The 19,565-nt window shown below is 32.1% G+C and overlaps 1 protein-coding gene across 4 annotated transcripts in view; it reads right to left on the minus strand.

Moving 5' to 3' along the window:
* LOC114330824 (uncharacterized) overlaps positions 1-19,565 on the minus strand; it is a 162,059-nt gene that overhangs the window by 120,999 nt on the left and 21,495 nt on the right. For all 4 annotated transcript variants that reach the window (XM_050657325.1, XM_050657326.1, XM_050657324.1 and 1 more), the window contains exons 2-5: positions 14,283-14,409; positions 10,826-11,185; positions 4,205-4,465; positions 1,081-1,442 (exon numbers count right to left, since the gene is read on the minus strand). In XM_050657325.1, coding sequence (XP_050513282.1) covers positions 1,081-1,442; positions 4,205-4,465; positions 10,826-11,185; positions 14,283-14,409 — 1,110 coding nt within the window. The remainder of the gene's footprint in view (positions 1-1,080; positions 1,443-4,204; positions 4,466-10,825; positions 11,186-14,282; positions 14,410-19,565) is intronic.

The following is a 19,565-nucleotide window of genomic DNA, read 5'->3' on the forward strand; positions in this document are numbered from 1 at the left end:
ACCGTTTTTTACATTTCTCTCCATTCCCAAAATATATCATAATCGATTTGGCTGAAAATTTGCCCACAGATAGACAAAATATAGGACTTTAAGTGGTGGAGTTTAAGGATTTGAATTATATTACAATATCAAAAAAGTTACATGCAATATTATAGTCAAAAATATAGGCGTCTACTGTAAGTATAATTAACTCGAAAATATCGACCTCACGACAAAAATTGTTAAAAAGAAATTGTAATAATTGTAAATACGATTTATTTGGAACAATTTCAGTTCCTACCATTTTTATCGAAAAGTTAAAAATGGCGGAGATATTGAGCAAAATAGGTTCTCCTTTAAAATCAAGATGGCGGCTAACGTAACGGAGGAATTCATTCCTGATTTTAAATTTATGCTGCTATTGACTCCCCTAAAGATCATAAAAATAAAATTTTGGGCAGCTCGTCATTCAAGGTCAAATGCTATCCCGACTTGATTAATATATACTTTTGACTCTGATATTACTGCATGTAAATTTTTTGGTATTGTAATATAATTCAAATCCTTCTAACCACTTAAAGTCCTATCTTTTGGCTACCTGTGGGCAAATCTTCAGCCAAATCGATGATAATGTATCTTGGGAATGAAGGAAAATGTAAAACACGGTATTTTAACGTTTTTTACACTATATAATTTGATCAAAAACTTGTTTTGATTCAAAATAACTTGTTATAATGCCATATAATGACATTTGTGAGTCCTTTCTATTAAAATATTATGTTTTTCATTGATACTTTACAACAGAAAATGCAAATTTGTTTAAATAAACACCAAATCACTGTAAAATCGCATAAAATAACATTTTGAGAAAAAAAGAAGAAGATTTTTTTACCTTAAATATCTTATTTTTACGTCTCGCAGAAGATACATGCCAATTTTCAGACAAATCGGAGATACAAAATTTTTTGCCTGAGTGATTTGACATGGAATGTACCTTCACATAAGTAATAATTAAAATAATTAAGTAATTAATCAAAATAAGAATTTGCTGATCAATCTCATAACAGACAGAAATACAGAGCTTAACAGTATATAAATTACCTTTCTTTATCTTCCCTCTGCTTTCTCAATTCTGGAAATATCTTTTCGAAGAACTCTCGGTTTTTCATCTCTTTCGCCTTCCTCTTCGTGCTCAATTCTATTTTATCTACTTTCCTTAACCATTCTTGCATCATTCTGCTATACGTATCAGTCAAGTATAAATTGCGTGATTCCTTTTCGTTATTTTTTTTCTTAAAGTAGTCTAGAAGTCTTCGTTTAAATGACGCGTTTCTTCTTTTGTTTTCATTGTATACGGGGGCGTCACTGGGCTGGTTGTAAAGTGGCCATTCTACATTCGGTCCTAAGGAGTCTAGCTGTGCATGAGCATTCTGTGCCCTTTTTCTATTCTCTGCATATATTTTCTGAAACAAATCAAATCTTTAGCAAATAATGTTGGTATACGACTTTCAAAATTTTTTACTGGCTATTAACAACAATGTACACTCGAGAGCAAAAAAATGGACTTACTCGTTGAATTGTACTTTAGGCTTAGTAATTTCATGTTGTGTTCTTTGAATTAAAACAACTAACGCAAAAAAATATTGTCTATTATAGAGCTTCTAAAAAATAATTGTTTTATAGGAATTGGCAATGTGTTGTAAACTTCGTCTTCTTCTGTATGGCATAGGGAATGCAGCAAACATTGTTCTACGCAATTTAGACCTCTTTGAATTTGCCGGTGGTCGTCTCAGTCGCTTTTAAAACGTGAACCCGTGTGTACACTTCGAAGTGCAATAAGTGAATATTTTACAAAATGGATACTTCACCAGTGAAGGCGGTCCAGTTAATTGCATAATTACGAGTGTGGAGTTTGAAAAAACCCAACATTAATTTTATATCCCATCCCTTAAAACGATTCCATGACCCGCCACCGAACAAAACCTGAGCTGCCGTCTTGCAAAAGAACGTTATAAGTATCTGCTCCTTCTACAGCCCCATATCGACCCCCCCCAGTATCTATGCAGTTAGTTTTATCCCTGACCCCATCTCAGCAGACATTTTAAAACGCTTCAACCGGCGCCCCACGTTGGGCTGGCCATCATTATAACAACATGAAGCACCTATGGGATAAGCTCAAATGCAAGGTTCAGGTCCGTAATTCAAAACCAGCGACAGTGACAGAGCTAAAAACTGCATTAGAAGAAGAGTGGGAAGTGATTCTTCAGGAATCAGTAAGAAACTTAATAAGGTCGCATGAAAAGTGTAATACAACGCAAAGGAAGAAATACTCAATAGGTATTAATTTTGATATACTCAAATTTTTTATGGTAATTTACTTTTACATTCATTACTTTCATTCATAACATGTTTTGTCACATGCAACATTAAGTCATCTTTCTTATGTTCTTTAGTAACTTTCAAAACATTTTGTGTCATTGCAATAAAAATTACTTCTATTCACCATATTTTACTTGTAACACTGTGTGTGGATAGACACTTGCCAAACCGTGTAATCAAAAACTATAACTTATTTTACTCTTGGAGTCGAATTTTTTGCTCTCAAGTGTATAAATAACAGACGGTTCAGACAAACTTGGAAGCAGTTTTTCAAAAGCTTTCAAAATAATTGCAAATTCGTGAAATGTGCTATACATCATCCCTCTTATACATCATCTATCTATATGATGTCATAAGAATATAAAGAACAAACTGTACTATAAAATATTTTATCAGAATAACTGAGAAATATAAATCAATATATTGATCAAAGTGCAATAAATGATTCAACAGGATGGTGGAATTTTCTGTCAGTCGTAAATTGCAAATGACTTTGTAACAATACAGTATATTCTGTAATAAAAAAGTTCCTCCTAAAAGTCTAGGAATAAGTGTTAAGATTTATTTTTTCAAGATTCATTTTTTTGCCACTACAGTAAGACCGAAATAATCAGAATATCATTTAATCGGATCGATCTATAGAAATAAAAAAATATTTTTTTGGTTAATTTTTTGCGAAAAATAAGAAAACTGAATAAATCTTCAAAAACTTGTACAGGAAACATAAATATGACGGGTCATAATACCCGTACGCGCGCCAATGGTAATTTTATTAAATTCTTAATTGTATCTAAAAAAATGTGCAATAACTATGTCTTAAAAATCACCAAATTTCATTTGCATATCTCAACCGGTTTTAAAGCAATAAATAAATCATCAGTTTGTAAGAAAAGTTTTAATTTTAAAAATTTCTCTATCTCGGAAACGAAACATTTGAGGACATACGTATATAAAGCAAACTGTCATGATTTTTTCATGCAGAATTACCCCTTAAAGTTTGCCATACTTGTTTAAAAACACCCTGTATTGATGAAAAACATGGCTAGTTGTTAAAGTACCGAACTTTTTTATTATTCAACACAAGCGAATAAATCAAAAAACAGAATGTTGAGAAAACATGAGAGTTGATTTTTAATTTCAGTATTTTATAAACGCTAGAATCTTCCACAGGGTGATGCGAGCTTTGAGAAAAAAACACAGGATTGGTTCCTACACCCGGTATACAATGAAAATTTCCCTGTTTAGCAGCAATATTATTACAGCGATATTGTTAAAGAATAAGGCTATAACATGTTAAAAAAAATACTTAAATCGGACGACAGGTTTAGGAGATACGAGACATCAAACATGACCCATTTTTTGGGGTGCCCGTTTTCTATGACGCGCAGTGTATATTAGTATTGCTACTGCAACGTGGACTAAAACAGATTTATACAATCTTCTGCAAAAAGTAAGAACATTTTTGTTGTTATTTTTAGGTTTCAACAATTTTTTTATTTAATTTTGGACTGTTGGGGGGAAATTTCCCTATTTCGCACTCCTGCCATGTAGATCTGCCACTGAAAGCAAGCCAGAGGGTTTCAACCAACCAAGACGAATCTGAGCCACACTGCACTGGCTAAGAACAAACTGTGGCAGGTACTCCGACTCACTTTTCAGATGGGGAAAAATACCATTTCCAAATTGCAATTGGGGTGCTATAAGACAAAATGTTAAACAACTAGTGGAGGAATGACCAATCAGATCCTACACTGTCAATCCTTTCGGTTTGCGACCAAAGAATCAATTAAATATAATATTTGTTTTTATTTGTAAAAACATAAACCTTACTAACATAAGTACTTACCTGAGGTAAACTTTGATGTTTCGGCGTGGTATCTTCCTCTACCTCTAATTTAACTGCAGGTTTTTTGGCCATTTCCTCCAATTCTGTCTGCTTCTTTTTTAAGATCGTAATTTGTGACTCTGCCTTTGCAATTTCTCGATCGACTTTCCCTATTTGCTGAATTAGTTCATCTTTAGTAGTCCTAAATGCTTGGTCATCTTGCGTTAGCTGATCAGGAAAGGTTGGAGATATCTGTTCCACTTGAGGATTATACGTCCCTGGCTGTTAACAAAATTTACATATAACGTAAATATGTTTAATTAAAAAAAAAATCATTTTTAATGCTAAAAATATAAAATGTTATAAACCATATTTTTATACAGGGTAGGGTGTTTCACGATACTTTATTTATACGGGATTCGGACAAATAATCCCGGACAAAAAATCCATTTTTATTATCCTTGGACAAAAGATCCTAGACAAATAATCCCCACAAATTTTTTTTGGACAAAATATTCCCATAAAATATTCCGGACAAAAAATCCCCAAGAAATATTTGCTGCGGAATAGTTCTCTAAAAGTTTTCCAATCGCCAAGAAACCGGTTTTTGTCACGAAAACAATGATTAATAATTAAGATTACGCATGCATGAATTGTAATTTCGATTAGCAAATTTCGAATTTCAATTTCATGCCGAAAACTTAAAATTTTATATGACAAAAAACTGTGATTTTTTTCAAAAATCGTGGAAGATATGGGGAATGAGCTAAGGCTGTGGGAATCAAGTTGTAATTATTCAGTTTTGAACAGCTATGATAACGCTGGTCCTGAAAACGATAATTTGATTGTAATGCAAATAAACCTGTTTCGTTTTGTAAATTTAACGTCAAAAATATTTAGTCATCATCATCATCTATGGCGTTAACTCTTCGAGAGTCTTTGCCGTGTTTATTATTGCCTTCCATGTTTGTCGGTCCTGTGCCACTATTTCCCATTGTCTCACTGCCATTTTCTCCAGATCTTCTCTGACTGCATCTTTCCAACTTTTGCTAGGCCGTCCTACAGTACAGACCTTCTCCCATCTGGCCTCTCCCTGAGCAGCTATGTCCGGTTTGATTTTTGGATAAATTTTATAATGAATAATTACAACATGATTCCCACAGCCTTAGCTCATTCGGCTAGTTTCCAAGGCATGGAGTTGGAATTCGGAATTTGGTAATCGAAATTACAATTCATGCTTAATCTTAATTGCTATTCATTATTTTCGTGGCGAAAATCGGCTTCATGGCTATTGCTATAACTGTCATGCACTGAGGCTGAAAAACATTTGAGTCGATTGTATCCACCGCAAAACTTTTATAGAACTATTCGGCAGCAAATATTTCTTGGGGATTTTTTGTCCGGAATTTTTTGTGAGGATATTTTGTCCAAAAAAATTTGTGGGGGTTATTTGTCCGGGGATTATTTGTCCAGGGATCATTTGTGGGGATTTTTTGTCCAGGGATAATTTGTGGGGATTTTTTGTCTGGCGATTATTTGTCCTAGCTTCATCTATACTCAGTGGCATTAGAAATGTTATACCCAGAAAGAATAATTTATTTTTTGGCAATAGAATAACTATATTTAAAGCATGCTATGATACCAATACCAATGTTTTATCTTTTATACTTTTTGTAAAAATAAAGATTTACCTTTAAAATTTTTTGTGAAGAAACCGAGGGGTAGAATTGTTGCCTATAGAGAGAAGGGGTTGTTGTGTCATGAAATTAACCGTCGTGTTAAATGTACGCCAACGACGGCTATGCGTGTGTGTTGTGTGTGGACAAACGAAGGTAGAGGAACATGAAGAAGACTACGTTGTAGACTACTAGTTCCGTGAAACCATTTTGCTACTACGCGTCAAATCGTTAGCCAATGGTTTGTAGTAGGTAGACCTGTTACTATGCGTCCACTGTACCGTCGCATTCGAGTCTTTGAACCGGTTTCATTTTGCCCACGACTACTTAGTGCTTCCCTTGACTGCGGACCATTGACATCAACTTTTGAATTGGTGCAGAGAATGGCAGCATTGGGTGTCAGAAAGGCATAATGTAGCATTCAGCGATGAATCATGATTTTGTTTAGGAATGCATGATTAGAGATGCATCAAGTCAAACTAGTTTGATTTTATTCAACAAACTTGACTTGACTTGAAAATCAAACTTTTTTTGTAAAAAAGTTTGACTTGACTTGATTTCGATATCTTTAGGTTTGACTTGAAATCAAACTTCTTCAAACAGTTTGAAGTTTGAATATCATATTGGCAACGTAATTATTTCCAATTCTAATTGAGAGCGTACGGATTTTGTTGTGACTTATTTGGATAGGTCTGAATCTGTATTCTGCTACTCCGCAAATTAGTTTGTAGTTCATATTTTTTAGACGTCCATATTTGGCTTGTTTATTACGTTCGTTTTGAAGTGTGTGGCTTTGGAAGATAAAATCTGAATTTGGATATTTTTTGGTTCAGAATAAGTACCAGAACAAATTAAAGAAGAAGAAGAAGAAGAAAAAGAAGAAGAAGAAGAAGAAGAAAAAGAAGAAGAAGAAGAAGAAGAAAAAGAAGAAGACAAATTGAGTCTGATATTGAAAGTATTTCCACTGCAAAAATTAAGAGAAACAATCTATAGTCGAAGCAGTATTAATTAAGAAAAATAAATATACTGATTTATTTGATGTTGTGGCAGGTGATTTCAAAGCAATGAAAATTGAAAAGTGCATACATACTTCTATTATATAAAAATAAAGAACAGCGTTATAAAATCACAAACAGTGAACTAATTATTTAAAAGGACAACGTTATGCATAACTCGATCAAGCGCCATTTTTTTAAAATCGAGATAACAGCGGATTCTGGTGACACATAGCTAAAACTATCTTGGAAAAATCCCTGTTATTGTCACGTTAACGGTTACTAAGAAAAACAAAAATAAACCAAGCGACATTCTGTATATTAAGGGATTTTAGTTTTGCATAACAAGACTATATTCATAACTGTCATTCTTAACTACCATTCATAACTGCCATATCCATAACTGCCATTCATAACAGTTTCGCAATTGTAGACTAATATAAGCGTCCACTTTGGTCTGTTTATGCTAAACTAAGCGTTTGGCCAGAATAACAGTTTTGTCCCTATTAATGTACATTAATTTTGAAGTTTCCGTCAAAAAATGATGGAATTTTTTTAAAGTGAAAATGTGTTTATTTATAATTAAATTGAAAAATACAAATAATCTATATAAAATCTTTATATTATGTCTAACGTGCTATGTACTAAGAATATAGTATAAGTCATAAAATGGACCTTTCGGGATTCTTCTATATTTTGAATTTTGAATGTTTATTAATCATTTCTGTACTAAGAGTATAAATCAATAGCCTGTTTTTCATGTATAAATATTGATTTTATTCCAACAGTACAACTTTTAATTTCAAAAGTCTGCTTTGTAGGTGCAGGTCAACTTAGTGTTAGTACCTACTGCTTTCACTTTACGCAGCTTGACTTTAGTACACACCACATGTTACGATTCTCTGTTAGATTCTGGGGCGTTAGTATTGAAAAAATGTAGATAATCCAAATTTGACCATAAAATTTCAAGGAATTAACATGCTTAAAAAGGGGTTGGTATGAAAACAGATTTTTGAGGTTCTTTGTTTTCTTGCTTTTTAACTTTCCTAAACCTTTTTTTATGACTTTCGTCCTGTCGTTGAAGACGGTGCCGGTGCGGTGTTTATTGTTATGGGTTATAAAAGCAGAAAATTATAAAAATATGTAGCTAGATCCCATTTTAACCAAAAACTGTTCATTTAGTATTTTTTTTATTTAATTTTGTTTTGCGTGCTTAAAATAATTTACTGTGAAAGTGTCAGTGTTCTATTGTACATGATTTTTAAAAATGAGTAGAGGGAAACAAATACTAAAATTATTGGAACTAAAGGATGATTTATATGGCACTCAATGTATTATTAAATTTCTTATCTTAGTTGGCAACTGACATGTCTATCTCAACAAAAAAATATATAAAAAAATAATAAAATAGAGGTAAATACCCTTTTAAATATACCTTTGTAAAAGGTATATTTAAAAGACCCTAATAATAATTACTTTATTAATTGGACAATGAAGAAAAATGTGGTCTAGATCTTCTTCCTCTCCACACTCACAGTATGGATGTGTTTTAATGTTGATTCGATGTAAATGAGTTCCAAATATACCATGTCCTGTTCTCATTCTTATTATGTTCGTTAAGTGTCTTTTATCAATATATGGAAACTTTTTAAACCATGGTGTATCCATGTTACATCACAAAACAAAACGTTTTCGGATTACCAAGTAATCCATCATCAGTGTTAAGCCAATAACATGCATGCGTGAGCCACCAAAAAGTTATGGGTAAAAACCCTTTAAAAGGTATAGTTTAGACACTATACCTTTTAATATGTGAGGTTCATACCTCTCATATCACATCCACGTGGGTTAGAGTCCTCTGTTGCTCTGGGTAATATTCAGGAATATTTGCAATATCCAACTATTTTAACATAATATGTAGTATAATATAAGATCTTATACCTTTTAAAGGGTTTTTACCCATAACTTTTTGGTGGCTCACGCATGCATGTTATTGGCTTAACACTGATGATGGATTACTTGTTAATCCCAAAACGTTTTGTTTTGTGATGTAACCCTTATTAGGGTCTTTTAAATATACCTTTTACAAGGGATCCTGTATTTTTTGTGATTTATGGTATACAGCCATCTACAGGAATTTTATTTTCCTCGTGGATTGTTAAAAAAATATATCTACGAAATAAATTATTTTTCAAACTCTTTCAAACTAGTTTGACAAACAGTTTGAATTTTCAAACCTGTGTGATTGACCAGTTTGACTTGACTTGAATTATTTGTCAGAAGGATTGACTTGAGTTTGACTTGAAATTAAGTCAAACTCAAGTCAAGTTCAAACATTCAAGTCAAACTTGTGCAACTCTATGCATGATGGTCGTGGGATGGTAAGACACCGCCGTGGAGAGCAACGAGACATAGGGTTTGCTGTTGAGAGGCATGTACGCAGGACAGTTGGAGTAATGGTTTGAGGGGCTATTGCCTATGATAGGCGATCACCACTCGGGTTTATTAGAGGCTTGACAGTTGCGCCTTATCTAGACGGCAGTCGACACGTCCTTTTTCAGAAAGACAACGCGTGTCCCCATATTATTCATTGAACTATGGACTTTCTCCAAGAAGCTGGTGTTATTGTTTTGCCACCCCGTTTACCTGGTTTAAATCCTATCGAACATGTGGGGGATATGATGGGAAGGAGACTGTCCACTTTGAACCATCATCCACAGACTCTGGTAAATTAATCCATGTAGTTCAAGTTGCTTGCAACGAAGTGCCACAAGCAGACATCTCAATCCTCTTAACAGTTCAGTATAAGGTTAATGTGTAGAATGGAGTATCAAGAATTTTCCAGATACAAATAAAACTTTAACAGGAAGATAGCCTATTGTGTCTTCTAATCAATGTTACCATTAAAACTCGATTTTAGTTAAAACCCGAATTTACTAGGAAAAATTAATTTTAAGTATGCCCTTCAGACAATTCTAGTTTTAACTAGTCAAAACTACATTTGACTGCTAAATTCAGTTAAAACTAGAAATGATGAACGAATTTCATTTAGAGTAGTTTATACTAGTTCAAACTAGTTTTTACTGGTATTACTAGCGAATACCAGTTAAAATCGTTGCGAAAAGAGACAAATACGATTTGGCTTGTTCGATGTAGTGTTAATGACGAAGGCGGCCGATCGGGAACAAACCATTATAGGGTGTGCAACTGTTGATTGTTCTGTATCGTTTCTATTGGTTATATTACTCTACTGTGTATTATTCACCATGAGTGAAAATGTCAAAGATCAGGTTGAGAGCAGAGATATAAGAACGGGGAAAGAACGTTTGTAATATGATACCACAGCGGACGATGGACCGGTCGACCAGAGACGACCGTAGGAGTATCCGTGTTGACGCATCCCCTCTTCATAACACCGCTGGGCGAAACTGAAGGAGAAGTGGCATCGAGAGCATATTTAAGACGAGCCAGGGAGAATCATAAAATCAGTTGTTGCTAACGTATTGAATTAGCAATAGCTCAATGGCAAAGATGCAGAACTCTTATCAAGTTCATCCTCATGCGTCAGAAACATGGACGATGACAAAACGCGATGAAGAGCAGTTAGGCTGTTTTGAACGTAAAACCCTCAGGCATATAATATATAAAGGTGAGTAGGAAAATGGGTTAAGGTTTTAAAGTAATTTTGAGCTTTACCGCCTTTATAGTGAACCTAGTATTGGTAGATTCATCAAAATCAACAGGCTGCTGTAGCCACTGTGGAGAGACAGAACGAGTGAAGGATAGGAAGGAATGGAATGTGATCCTAGAATAGACCAAGACCCGCTATGGGTTGTGGCCATATGAGAGCCAATGATGATGAGTTTCTGATATGTAGATGGTGTAAGCTCATCGTGAAACACCCTGTATACTTCAAATCATGTCACATTTTATTTTATCGTAAATTAGAAGAAAACCAACATGAAACTTACCCTAGTATCAATTCTCAACGGTTGATTAATACCATCTTTGTCTTGCAGTCTCATCTTTTTTAACGGTTGTTGTCCACCCGTATACCCTCCATGTCCTCCGCTTCCAACGCCCCCATCAATACAGACCACCCCCGAAGACGATTGTTGAATAAGAGATGAATGATTCCTAAGACGAGCTCCAGGGCCATATTCTGGATGAAGTAAGGATATCCGATTTTGGCGGTAGTCCCGATGGTGGAAGACATTGGAGATGATGGGTGGTACAGAGGGCTGTGATACTGGTGCGGGAGACAGTTGTTGTTGCTGTTGTGTTGGAGCTGATGGTTGTTGGGTTTGATATCGTTGCTGTTGTGGCGAATTCTGTAACAAGTATTTCTCTGTGAGTTATACCCATAAAATAATAAAATAACGCATTTTTTATAAACCGAGAAATAATAATAACGAAGGAAAAACTACTCCAAAATACCAAAGAGGTAACAGTAAAAGAAGACAGCAAGACAACAGGAAAATACGACCCCAACTACACAACAATGAAGAAACTGAATAAAGATATTCACCAATAAATCCGAAAAGACATAAGAGAAAACAATAGAAGAGAAATAACTAAAATAATTCAAGAAAATAAAATTTTAAAAATTTTCAGGAGAACAACACAGGCAACAAAAATATGGACACAATAAGAAACGATGGAAACATTACTACGGATAGAACCGAAATCCTCAAGGTTGTCGAATCCTTTTATCACGAAATATATGAGAGCACCAATAGCCTAATAAAATAAAAAAAGTCAAAATGTAAATTCGTACAGGTTAAAACAAATTTTATATCAAATTTTAGGTGGGTACAAAAGATATTTTCAAGAAAGTATCCAAATCATACAAGGGGATCATTGTTTAAATAATTAAAAAGGGGTCATTTTTGCAAAAAATATACTTTTTTAACTGCTGAGGTAATTCACTTATTAATGAAGGTCTATGAGATTTTTTTCTGCAAAGTTGAATGGTAAATCTTTCACATAAGACTTACTAAATTAAATTCGACCCCCTATTTATTTAAATAATTGTATATAAAACTTTAAAAACAAATTTGCAAAAAAATATTTTTAGCGTTTTAAATAAGCACTATAAAATATCTTATTTTACGGTGTAAGTTGCGCTATGTTACCAGTATTAATTAAAAATAAATTGGTCGAAAAATAATTAATATTTTTTGAGATATTGAATTTGTTTATTAAATGTTACTATATTTTCAGTTGCAAAAACGTGGTTGTTGCCAAAGAAATATTCACCTGCTTAAGATCCCATTATTTTTATTTTTATGTATATTTTCGATAAATGTATTGATAAATTCAAATTTCAATTAAACTGCCCCCTAAAATGGCATTTGAAAACTATTCAAATTTGTTTATAATTTGTTTTTTTTAATAACGTCGCGGGGATTGAGTATTTTGAAATGCCGTTTGGATCATTGGGTTCCTGAGAATTTTTTACTAATTAACAAAATTTTTTTGTCGTTTTTTCTTCTTCTTTTTTTTCTTGGAGTTATATTACTACGGGCCCTTTTAATGTAAAATTTTATTAAGAATGTCGAATCTCTGAGTTGTAGATTCTAGACCTAAAAATATTAAGATTTAACTAAAATCTCTTAAATAAAATGTGGCTACTTACTGAGTTACAGGGTGTTTTATTTAAAAATTTAAAAATTATTTTTACCAACTACTTTAAAACTATTTGACGTATCCTTATCATACTTGGCAGAAAGTGTGGCTATTATACACCCTACTAAATTGTGATTAATAAACGTTTCTAGCTAGTGCCAGAGGCGTACGACAGGGGATAGTGAATTATTGACCTTTCCCAAATTCTACGCCACTGAGTGAATTACTATTTTAGCGTAATTTTTCGATTCTCCGATACTCTGTATGTAAATAGCTTTATTGGTATCGATAAAGTCATCAGTTTGAGAGATATTGGAAGTTTAAAATGAATGAATGAATGAATCAAAATAACTATGCTGTTTTATTTTTAACGTCCAATATCTCGAAAACTAATGACCTAATCGTTACCAGTAAAGAGTATATTATTTACATATAAAGTATTAGAGAATCGAAAAATTTTGCTAAAATGTTAATCCCCTCAGTGGCGTAGAATTTGGGAAGGGTCAATCATTAACTATTCCCTGTCGTACGCCTCTGGCAGTAGCTAGAAACTTTTATTTATCACAATTTAGTAGACTGTATAGTACCCACACTTTCTGCCAAGTATGATAAGGATACGTCAAATAGTTTGAAAGTACTTGGTAAAAATAATTGTTAAATTTTTAAATAAAACACCCTGTAACTCAGTAAGTAGCCACATTTTATTTAAGTGATTTTAGACCAATCTTAATATTTTTAGGTCTAGAATCTAAAACTTAGAGATTCGACATTCTTAATGAAACTTAACCCTAAAAGGGCCCGTAGTAATATAACTCCAAGAAAAAAAAAGAAGAGGAAAAAAGAAGAAAAAATTTTGATAATTATTGAAAAATTCCCAGCAACCGAATTATCGAAACGGCATGTCAAAATATTTATGCCTTGCGACGTTATTAAAAAAACAAATTATAAACAAATTTGAATAATTTTCAAATGCCATTTTAGGGGGAAGTTTAATTAAAATTTGAATTTATCAATACATTTATAGAAAATATACATAAAAATAAAAATAATAAGATTTAATACGGGTGAATATTTCTTTGGCAACAACCGCGTTTTTGCATTTGAAAATAGAGTAACATTTAATAAACAAATTCAATATCTCAAAAAATATTAAATATTTTTCGACCAATTTTTTTTTATTTAATACTGATAACATAGAGCAAATTTTCTTGTAAAATAATATATTTTATAGTGCTTATTTAAAACGCTAAAAATAATTTTTTGCAAAATTTGTTTTTAAAGTTTTATGTATAATTATTTAAATAAATAGGGGGTCAAATTTAATTTAGTAAATCTTGTGTGAAAGATTTACCCTTCAGCTTTGCAGAAAACAATCCTATATAGACCTTCATTAGTAACTGAATAACCTCAGCAGTTAAAGAAGTAATTTTTTTGCAAAAATGACCCCTTTTTAATTATTTAAATAATGATCCCCTTATATGATTTGGATACTTTCTTGAAAATATCTTTTGTACCCACCTAAAATTTGATATAAAATTTGTTTCAACCTGTACGAATTTACATTTTGATTTACATGTAGTGTAATTTTATTTTACTAGACTACAACGAAATGTAAGAACAACCCCTGCCCAAAATCACCAGGGATCAGAATTAATGCCAGAATACCAACATATGAAGTCAAAATGACACTTCTTTTCTGAGAAGTTACTCTATTTTACTCTTAAATTATAGTATACTAATTTGTTTTGATATCTTTTTAATCTTTCAAATATGATAAAATGCTTAAAAGATATAGTTTACCTGAGTTGAATGTTGTAACTGTGGGGAAGACGGATATGGATAGCAGGTTGCTGTAGTGGAAATGGGAGATCTTGAAGGCTTGTAGATGTCAGCGGTTGAATGTGTTGCTTGGCTGCTATGGTTTGGTCTGAAATCAAAGAAACAGTCATTTTATACAGAGAAGAAAAAAATGTAATCGTTTACGTTTGAAAATGTAAAATGAGACTAGATGTGTGAGTAGTCTATAAGGAATGTAAATATATAAAAAACAAGCTGAAAATGCGAGCATTATCATAACGAAAACTTTGTTTATATACAGTGGAACCTCGATAAGTCGGATTAATCGGGACCGCGGCCGATCCGGGTTATCGAAAATCCGGGTTAGCCGGAGAATATGGTAAAAATTAATAAAATACGGTATACTTACAGATAAACTCGATTATGATAGTTGCAAAAACATGAAGTACATATGCACGGTACATCTAAATTACATAGTTGTATAGAGTATTGTTTATTTCTTGGTAAAAAACTCAGTCGAAGTGAAAAATTTTTTGTTTTGTTTGATGAAAATCGGTCCGGGTTAGCCGGACTTCCGGGTTACCGGGGGCCGACTTATCGGGGTTCCACTGTACCTATTTAAATTCATAACATAGAAAAGTGCTATTACGAAAAACTGTTTAGAATTAAAAATTATGTTTTAATGTGCAAGTACATCATTCTAATTTAAATGTTGTGGACTATAAAGATACTTTACTCGAAATTCATATTTTTTTACATACCTCGTATAAAATTAATAAAATTTATTCATGATGGTTGCATCATAAATCTTAGACCAAGAAGAGATTTTTATGAAGAATAACTTTTCTTCGTCAAATTAAAAATACAAGAGTTATAAATGAAAATGATGTTGGTATCCATAATTTGAGAAAATTCGTCAAATATTTTTTTCCATTAGGAGGTTGTAATTTCATATATCAAAACATACTTTTTTATTCCAAACCACATTTTAAATAACAATTTTCCAATATTGTAAAATAAATAATACATACATGATAAAGATACTTTTTACTGATGCTTTACTTGGATCTACAGACCTAGCGAGTCTCGTAAATTCCACGGCTTTGCGCCACGATTCACGCAACCATATTTGCGTACTTGTGTTTTGAGTTGTGTGCGCTGGTCGAGTGGAGTTATAGATAATTTACCAAATTTAAATATAATCGTTTCTACTGATTCATTATTAATATAGTATAATATGTATTATTGCTTTCAAAATATACTCAAATTGTATTTTTATACATTTATTACACATATTATTTTATAATAATATAATAATTAAATTCACTATAAAATGTCATTTATGTTTTATTAATAGCTAAATAATTTAAAATTTAGTTTGACATTAACGAAGTGTCAAACTCAAATATAAATAATAACATTTGCTTTGCTTAACAAATTCAGATTAAAAAAGTCGCCTACTTCCTAATCAAAGATTTCAGCTGACGTTTAGTGCCTGGTAGGAGATAAACGGATTGGGACATCACATTTTAGATTTTAGGTCGATTATCTCGAAGAAGGTTAGAGATATCGAAATGCCATTTTCAGACTTGGATTCAGAAGACAAAACTACATAAGAATCCATCGATACATCTGCTCCAAGTATTGCAGGAGCGGCAACACAATAACACACAGACTTTTGCAAATTTATAAACGAAAAGTTTTACGAAAAGTGATGATGAATACAAAATATAGACATAAGAAAGATTCTTGAAATAGGACAAATTATGTGATATTCCACGTATATAATCGTATATTAATTTATGCTGAAAAAGTATTTATTACAAATCTAAAATATTTTTGAACTTTTAAAATAATAAGAAAAATAACGGTCATTATGATAATTAGGGATTATAATAATTTCCAGGTATTAGGGAAAGATTAAAATCATTAAATACCCATTAACATGCTTACTCATTACCAATGTTTATTTATTGGATACCTATGTATTATTATTATTTTGCATTATTGTGAATAAATATTTTAGATATATATATAATTCTCTTTTTTATTCGAGCAATTTGTATTTTGAGCAATTTTCATGTCGAGCAATTGATTTTTGAGCAATTGATTTCGAGCAATTGATTTCTAGCAATTGCATTCGAGCAATTGACCTAGAACCAATTCTATGTTTAAATTTTTCAAAAATATTTATTAGTTTTCTCAGGATTTGAAAAAAATAAATATATACATTTAAGACACATTGAAAATATTGACATGCGTCAAAATTTTGCATTTTGCTCCGTTCCCCTTAATTAAAAAATCATTTATTTACACTGGAAAGAAAGTGTTTAATAACCCACCACTCGATATAAGATCCTCAAACAATAATTTTGTATTCTGAGGGGCAATCAAAAAGTTTTTATTATCTAAGTGTTACGGAGGAATTTTTTGAGGACGATTGAGCTAATTGATAGTTTATTTTTTATTATGGAAATTTTATAATTAGAATTTTAATGTATCTTATATGACATAGTACTTTGTTTGGGGACCATTGAAGTATTACGTAACTTGGGGGGGGGTCAAAAACTCTCTCTCTCTCTCTCTCTCTCTCTCTCTCTCTCTCTCTCTCTCTCTCTCTCTCTCTCTCTCTCTCTCTCTCTCTCTCTCTCTCTCTCTCTCTCTCTCTCTCTCTCTCTCTCTCTCTCTCTCTCTCTCTCTCTCTCTCTCTCTCTCTCTCTCTCTCTCTCTCTCTCTCTCTCTCTCTCTCTCTATCTGTTTGATTTTTGGATGGTGTAGTGAGCAGTGCAAGGTGGAGGTCAATCTCCATTTCAAATTATGTAGTATAGTATGATGTGTGTCTATAATACGTACCGAATTTCCTTTCCTACCTTCATTACATTTATCATTAGGTATTTATTTGGGAACAATATGCATATTATTTTGGAGTTAATAAAATAGAAAGAATAATGGCACCACCCAAAAGCGATGTTTGGTTGCATTTTGATATTGCTGCAATTTTTGCTCCAAAGTTTTAAAAACATCAGGAAATGCCTCCAATTTTTAGGCCCACTTAAAACAAAAACATGGTGGAGCTTTTAATCAAGTAAACCAAAGGAAAGATAACAAGATTACAAACAAGAGTGAAGGCCATGCATCAAAAAGCAATGCAGTGGCTGATTAAGATAAAACTGAGAATGTAGAAATATGTAATACCACAAACTTCTCCTATAAATTGACTTTAGCTCCCTATTATTATCCCAAACATTATACAGTGCTAAGCACACTAACTGGCAAAATAATGCAAAAGATGGAAAACATATTAAGTTGTGAGATAAAAAGCGATGAACCTAGTAGAGGTGTTAAATTTAGCGATAGTAACTTAAAAATTGACATTATATTGATTTTTTCCCACCTTTAAACGTATCGGACGAGTTTGAGAAATGCCACTGTCACAGTGACAGTTTTAGTTGCATTCTCCTCTAATATGTCTAAAGGTGGAAAACAATCAGTATAATGTCAATTTATATGTTACTATCGCTAATTTTAACACCTCTACTAGTTTTATTTCTTTTTATCTCACAATTTAATATGTTTTCCATCTTTTGCGCTATTTTGCCGGTTATAAGCGCACTCATCACTGTATAAAAATCTGTGCATAAAATGCTATTGCAGATTGAACCAGACAAGGTCATTGATAATGGTAACTGTGAAGTAATTAATTTTATGAATTCAAATATTTGACAAGATTTCTGTATTTTTTTTAGTATATAATGTCTGTGTATATAGGGTGAGGCAGATAACTGGCCTATTAGAAATATCTCGAGAACTAAAGGCTACAGAATCATGAAAATTGGAATAAAGGGGTTTTGAGGGATGATCTATTAAATGAAAATATTTTCATCTCTTTGCAACTTCCGGTTATACCGGAAGTTACTTATAACTTGGTTTTTTTAAATGGCACACCCTGTATATTTTTACATTTTTGGATTTTCCTCAATATCTTCTTTCTTAAAATATAAGATATTGTAATATTATACAGAGTATTTTAAAAGATATTTTACGTTTTTTTATTAATTTCGTAGCAACATTCACACCCTGTAGAATTGTAATAGTTTGACATTAAAAACTCCGTTTACGTTCAAGTCATTTTTAATATAGTCTATTATTGTTAAGAATCATTAGTAGGTACATCTAATTTTGAAATTTTAGTATACAGGGTTGGTCGAAACTCGGAATGAATATTTTCTGAGTTTTCTTAAATAGAACACCCTGTATTTTAGTATTGTAATGAAATGATATTTCATAGTACTTTTTTATTTTATAAGTATTCCCTATACCTAACTGCTTTAATTTGTGAGTTATTGGTGATTCAAGCTAAACATTAATTGCAACAAAAAATATGTAAAATTTTATTAGGTTGGCGGTGAAAATATTCAATCACAAATAATTTTTAAGAAATAAATACATATTAATCCAGACTGATCCTTAAAATTACCAATAATGGTTTAGCTATCAAAATACCTACGTAGTTAAGATTGTTGATGCGACTACAATTAAGCACAAATTAAAGCAGTTAGGTAGAGGGAATGCTTAAGAAATAAAAAAGTACCATAAAATATCATTTTATTACAATACTAAAATACAGGGTGTTCCATTTAAGAAAACTCAGAAAATACTCATTCCGAGTTTCGACCAACCCTGTATACTAAAGTTAAAAATTTAGCTATACTAATGATTCTTAACAATAGTAGACTATATTAAAAATCATTTGAACGTACGTAGAGTTTTAGTTGTCAAACTACTACAATTCTACAGGGTGTGAATATTGCTACAAAATTAATAAAAAAACGTAATTATCTTTTAAAATACCCTGTATAACATTACAAATCCTCATACTTTAAGAAAGAAGACATCGAAGAGAATCCAAAAATGTAAAAATATACAGGGTGTTCCATTTAAAAAAACGAAGTTATAAGCAACTTCCGGTATAACCGGAAGTTGCATAGAGATGAAAATATTTTCAGTTAATAGATCATCCTTCAAAACCCCTGTATTCAAATTTTCATGATTCTGTTGCCTTTAGTTCTCGAGATATTTCTAATAGGCCAGTTATCTACCTCACCCTGTATACAATTATATAGTATTATACTACAACAAATATGTACACACAATTTTCGAAATATATATTAGTATTGTTACTGCAAAGTGGACTAAAACAAATTTATAAAATCTTCTGCAAAAAGTTAGAACACTTCTCACAGAGGAACAAAAACAAAATCCTTGCAGTACAGTGGAAAGCACAAT

The sequence above is a fragment of the Diabrotica virgifera genome, chromosome 7 (assembly GCF_917563875.1).
Source record: "Diabrotica virgifera virgifera chromosome 7, PGI_DIABVI_V3a".
Lineage (NCBI taxonomy): Eukaryota > Metazoa > Arthropoda > Insecta > Coleoptera > Chrysomelidae > Diabrotica > Diabrotica virgifera.